The sequence below is a fragment of the Otolemur garnettii genome, unplaced genomic scaffold (genome assembly GCF_000181295.1).
Source record: "Otolemur garnettii isolate 467f Iridium unplaced genomic scaffold, OtoGar3 scaffold00050, whole genome shotgun sequence".
In the NCBI taxonomy this organism is placed as follows: domain Eukaryota; kingdom Metazoa; phylum Chordata; class Mammalia; order Primates; family Galagidae; genus Otolemur; species Otolemur garnettii.
The window spans coordinates 1,272,428-1,278,364 of record NW_003852445.1 but is presented as its reverse complement, the minus strand read 5'-3'; the positions used below and the strand labels follow the sequence as shown (position 1 = coordinate 1,278,364).

At 45.5% G+C, this 5,937-nt stretch overlaps 1 protein-coding gene across 2 annotated transcripts in view; it reads right to left on the bottom strand.

The window, feature by feature from the left end:
- FMN1 (formin 1) overlaps window positions 1-5,328 on the bottom strand; it is a 370,390-nt gene extending 365,062 nt beyond the window's left edge. The window contains exons 1-2 of one of the 2 annotated variants that reach the window (XM_012806335.1): window positions 3,447-5,328; window positions 1,823-1,845 (exon numbers count right to left, since the gene is read on the bottom strand). In XM_012806335.1, coding sequence (XP_012661789.1) covers window positions 1,823-1,845; window positions 3,447-5,328 — 1,905 coding nt within the window. Of the gene's footprint in view, window positions 1-1,822; window positions 1,846-3,446 lie in introns of those variants that run through there. The other variant, XM_003791683.1, reaches the window with a different exon arrangement.
- Window positions 5,329-5,937: the final 609 nt, after the last annotated feature.

Below are 5,937 nucleotides of genomic sequence, written 5' to 3'. Positions count from 1 at the left end.
GGAATGTAAATTTTTTGCCACTATAAACAATGCTACAATAAACACCCTTCCACATATACTCATACTGGTGCATACATTTGTGTGAGCTAAATTCCTGAAAGTGGGATTGCTAGGTGACAAATCCATTACTTTTGCAAAAATAGCAACATACTTCTGTCTAATTCCTATATTTAATGTGAGTACAATATACCATACGCAATCTTTCACTCCTATTTTCTCTCTTAACATTAATTATAGATGATTTGCTATGTACTACATACTTTCTGTGGTGATCTTAAACGGCTGCATATGTCCATCCATTAACATTGTGAAGCCTCTTTAAGATTTTGTGGGAATTTCATCAAACCTCTATATTAACATGAAACTATGTATCTATTCCCCATGATGTATGTCCAGAGAGAAATCAAAGCTTTCACAGTAGCATTAGGTACAATAAAATCTATCACATGAATGCCCCTCAACCCTTAGTCAGTTGACATTAATTACATCTTTTGATGGGCACGAGAATTGATCAAATGATTCTCAATAGCAACAAGAATTATGCCTGGGGCACAGGCTTCCGTCACCACCTCAGTGACCTTGATCAAAGACAAAGGATCACAAGATTACTCAAGAGCACTCTAAAGACTGGGCATTTCCTAAGGATGGCATTAAAAAAGTCTGTTTCAGATCAAAGGAAAATGAAAGTGAGCCAGACAGACAGGAGTCTGAGCACCAAGCCCCACAGAAACTGCTATTCAGGTTAGCACTAGAGTTCCTCAAGGTCTGAGGAAATACCTTGTTTCACAAAGGTTGGGAACATTCTGCAGCAGTCTCCATCACCAAAATAAAATACTATAAAACCAACTCCAAGGCTGGTGTTGGAGGCAGCCGTGAGAAAACAGATCTGACCACCATTCATTGCCAGCATAGTCTCTATTTGAGCGTATCACCACCAGATAAAGGATTCCTGTGCACAGTCCATTGAATAAAGAGTTAGGAAAATTGCAAAGCCAATAGAAGGTGGATTGTCGCTGTGATCCGTTCATTCTACTTCTTTTGTGGATGGAAATATCAACTCTATCTGGTTGGCATTGTAAAAAAGAGAAGAGGATTTCACCGTTTCCTGGGAATTATTACTTGCCCGTAACACTAAAAAGTCTTCCAACTGGAAACAGATCTGATTACTTTTGCCAGACTTAATCTCTTACTTGAGCAATTAATGAGAGCTTTTAATAATCTTCATCACATCACTTCAATAAAATACCTAGAGGTTATTTCCGTAGGAAATAAACGTCTACAGATCATAAACCTGACCTGGTTAATAGCTAACGTGGGAGAAAGGTGGGAGCTGGGTTCAGATAAAGGCCCACTGACCAGTGATGGTAAAAGAATTATTCACCCTTCATGTAGGCTGCTGGTGACTGTCTGAGGTCTCTGCTGGGATTGGATAGAGGAGAAATGAAGTGAAAGGCACAGAGAGCTGGAAGTAGGAACACTCTCCCTCTACGGGCCCACCAGCAACAGGAGTTACCAAAGGATATAGAAAATAAAAATAACTCATTGCCACAGGGAAGGGAAAGCAAAGAGAGAAAAGGGGAGAAGAATACAGGATATGGATCAAAGGAGAATTCCCTTTCTAATGAGTCTCAAAGAAAGGCCAACAAAAGATCCCGTCCTGAGGAAGGTCTCCAGATAAGAGAAGTTATCCATGTCAGGAAAAAGGTCTGCACACCTGCTCTCCTTCCCCTTCCCAACCCTTTCTTTATATGTGTAAAGGTTAAAAGCACAAGCAGTCTCCCTGGCAGGGCGTTGCTGTCATTCTTAGGAGGTTCTGAAAGTGCTACCTGAGATCATTATGGAAGGCTGAGGACAAAGTAAAAGGAATGAGCCATCCCTTGCAGAGGCCAGGGGAGGTCCAGTCAGCCATCCAGCTTGTCCCTCAGTGGCCTCATTGTCAGTCCCCAGTGCAAGGAAACCAAATGTCTTGACTCAGATCAGTCTGTGCTTGACTCAGATAGTCAAGTTTTTATAATATACAGTTGAGTTCTTATCATTTTTTTTACATAGAAGAAGGGCAATAAAATAATAAGATAATCCCAAATCAGGGAGAAAAGGATTTACTGAAGATCAATGTATTCATTGCGCAGTTTCTGGATGGGGGCATGCACAATGCTAGAATTTGGTGTGATTTCTAAAAGAACCTTTGGAGTTAAGGCACCCTTTCCATATCCATGCCTCCAGACATTTCTGACCTAATAAATCCAGAGAGCTTCCTTGCTAAGTATTTTCCAGTCTCCAGCATCCATGGGGAGGAGGAATTTTTATTACTGGGGTTCTACAATATATGATACATAACAACTACAGTTTTATGACTTTGCTGGTGAAGCTGATTGGTTCTATCGTGAAAGTAGCAAGTCTTACCCAACCAAGACTCATATATAGCAAAACATGATAAAAAAAAATTCACTAAATTTTTAAACAACCATGCCCTGGATCAATGCTTTAGAGAAATTTACAAAATGTCACAAGTTTGAAATGAACAGTAAGCTTTTGAAACTCCTCTTTCCTAGATAGATATTTTTATCTCAAAAATTGCACATGATGTTTTCTATAACCTTTAAGCAACCATATATCATATTACGAGCTATCTCCTAAACAAAGCACTCCCTCTAGACCATATGCTGTTAAAGGAACACTGAGAATGAACATATTATTTACACAACGGCATACAAAACCCTGAGCATCTGGCCACGTTGGCGCAGAAAATGCAATGAATCAATCTAGGAGTGGTGCTTCTTGCACACTGCCTTTTTTGGTCTTCTTTGAATTAAAAAATAATTTTCATGTAAAATTTTAAATCACAATACGTGTACAAGTCTGAAGCAAGCTTCTTTAAATTAGAGTGCATTTAACTTTCTCCAGGCCAAAAAAAAAAAAAAAGTTATTATTATGAAATAATGGCTCTTATAGGGATGATTATAAACAAAAACCCTCTAACTGCCGATGATCAAAGACGTGACATGTCTTTGCACTTCTGCTTACAGAATCCTAGAACAACTCAAGCTGCACAAACAATAAAATTCAGGTCAAGGGGCCAATTACCCAGAGTCAGTATTAAAGGCAGGAACAAGTTACTATTTCTCTCAGTCAGTTCTGTTTCCTTTGCAAGTCCCGGTGTTAGACAATCACAGAGGCAGTTTTAGAAGGGTACAAAAAGAAATAAATTATTCACAAAGTATTGCTCCTGCAAGCAACTACATCTCTGAGCACCCAAGTTAACACCATCCTCACCACGTCCACTCTCGCCTGTCCCACTCCCAGGTTTTTTGCTACAAAGTGAACTTGTTAACAATCCTAAGAATTTCTGTCCATTGCTAATTAGCCAGTCTCTAAAAAGCACGAGCAGATGGATAGTTCTTGAATCACCCAAGAACAGATTTAAAGCATCTTAAACAGGGACTAACCTGGAGGTGACTGGTGCTCGGGCTGAGCTGTGGTCCTCCCTGGCCCCACGCTCTTTTCCAAAGTTTCCCCAGGCACCAACCTTGGTTGGTCTGCTCTGAGGGAAGGTGGGCTGGCTCCTTTGGTCTCCGTGACCTTGGTAGACGATGGGGGCTCCAAGGTGTCAGCAAATGGAGATGCAGAGAAGACACTGCTCTTTGTACCAGAAGAGTCATTAACAGCAGCTTCCCTCTCACCAGGCAGTGGAGGGAGCCGGAGGATCCTGTGATGCTGCTGAGGGCTGGGAAGCCTCCTCGGAGACAGAGGAGAAGGAACAGGGGATGTCCGTTTGGCTGTGTTGGACTGAGGGGATGAATTATTAAACACCAGGTTGAGAGCTGCTGGTGCTGGCTGGGGAGGCCGCTTCTCATCGCCTCCGGGTTGTGAGGGGCGGGAACCCACACCTTGGGGAAGACCCAGGTGCAAAAGTTTGTGGCCCCGTGGGGGAAGCCCAGCTCTCTTCTTGCTTCTGGTTTCTGAGGGGGTTTGGGTGGCTCTCTTGCCAGGGGGGAAGCCCAGCCTTTTCCCCTTGGTGGCTTCATCTAACTTCTCACTCTCTATCACCTTCAGGAGGACCTTGTTCACGGCCCCCTCTGCACTGGCTGAAGCAGCAGGAGCGGCAGCTCTTTCCCCCGATGAAGACTGCACAGACCCATGCCCTCGCTGCTCCTTGCCCTGCCGCTTGGAACCATGAACCGCAGCCTCCGCTCCCGGGAGGGTGAGCAAGTCTGCTCTGGGTATAAATTCAGCTTGGGCCACTGGGCCAGAGGCAGTCCTTTCCTCAGCCTCAGAGGGTGTTTTAACTACTCTTTGTACCTGAGAGGACAGATCCTGGACCTTGGCCACCACTTTAGAAATGGGTTTCTTCTTGCAAGTCTGCTCATCCAACTTCTGTGTCCCCTCCCTTCCAGCCTCGTGATGCTTCTCCAGGTCCTGGTGACTTTCAAGCAAACCTGTTTGCTGATGCTCCAGCCGGTGAGGCCTCTGCAGTGGCTCCTGAAGCCTACCATCTCCTGCCTCCGTGGAGCTGCAGTCAGGAGGCAGCTCTCTTCTCCCAAGCCCAGTGTCTTTGGAAGCCACCCCAAAGCTCTCAAATGCAAGACCTGCATCCAGGGTCCTGGAGATATCTGGGGGACAGCTCTCTCTCCTGTGCCGGGAAGAGGTAAGTGCTGCATTTGGGAGCAAGTTTCCTTTCTCTTCTAGGAGCCAAAGATTGGGCCCCGCTCGAGACAGAGGAAGGGAGTTGCTGAAACAGATTTGCTCCTTCCCCATCTGAGGAGCTGATTCCTGGCCCCCACGTCCTTTCCTTCTTGTCCTCTTCTGCAAGAGTGCCTCAAAGCTCTCTCTCCTGCCACCAGACCTCCGGGGTCTTTTGCTCCTGTGGGCACTCCTCTTATTGAGAGAGCCCACGGGGAGCTCCCCTGGCCAGTCACCGGCACTCTGGAAGCCGTCGTCCTCGGGGGCCAAGCTCACGGACAGCTCTGGCGGCAGCTTCCCCTCGTGGTTCCCCATCGTAATCCCCAGGATGTGGTCTGAGCTCAGCAGATTGGCCAGCAGTCTCTCCCTCTCTGTCGTGAGTTTGTACAGTTCAGTTAGAATGTCTTTTGTGGGAATCTGCTTGAAAAATATGTCACCTGGATGTTCGCTTGGCTCCTGGCTGAGGCTGACGATGTCTGACCCCTCCCTGACTTGGTAGCAGTTATGAAAACCTTTACTGGATCTGTCTAGAGTTACAGTGCCCTTGTATGAAAATCCTCTGACTTCCCCCCTCGGAAGACAGAAGCTGATGTAGCAGAGTTCGGTAATGGCATCATGCAATTGGAGGGTGCAGTGAGTGCCTTCCATTATGCCTACCTAATTATTCATGCCCTGGAGATGCTGGGCTGTGGTCAGGCTTCCCAGGCTCCAGTGGTGAGGCATGTGATGGTGGCTATGCAGAGAGAGCAGCTGACAGTCATCTCCAGCAACAAGACTGCCTGTTAAGGGAACAGGGGAAGAAAGCAGCTTGTCTCACAGAGTGCATAAATCACACACCAGCATCAATCAAAGCATGACCATGACTTAGCCTCTCTGGCTGACCTCAGCACCTCAAGCCAACAGCCTGATTCCAGTCTTTTCCCCACTCCCATCCCACTCCTGACCAGTAGAGATTTCAACAACAGAGACATGGGAGAGTGCTCTCATTTTAGCCCCAGGACAGAAGTTCCCTTTCCCCACATGGGCATTCACTACGCAGCCTAGATTAGGTCTCTCAACTTCTCTAGGCCTCAGTTTATGTTCTACAAAATGAAGCTATCAAACCCCCCAGAAATCCTAAGAAAAGGGGGCTTTGAGATCCTTGAAAAACATAGCTGTTTTAACAGTTCAGATTTGGAATGTTACTTTACAAACATGAGTCAAACCTTTTTTACCCTCCAAAAAACACCTCCTAATATTTGAGATTAATTGTCTATT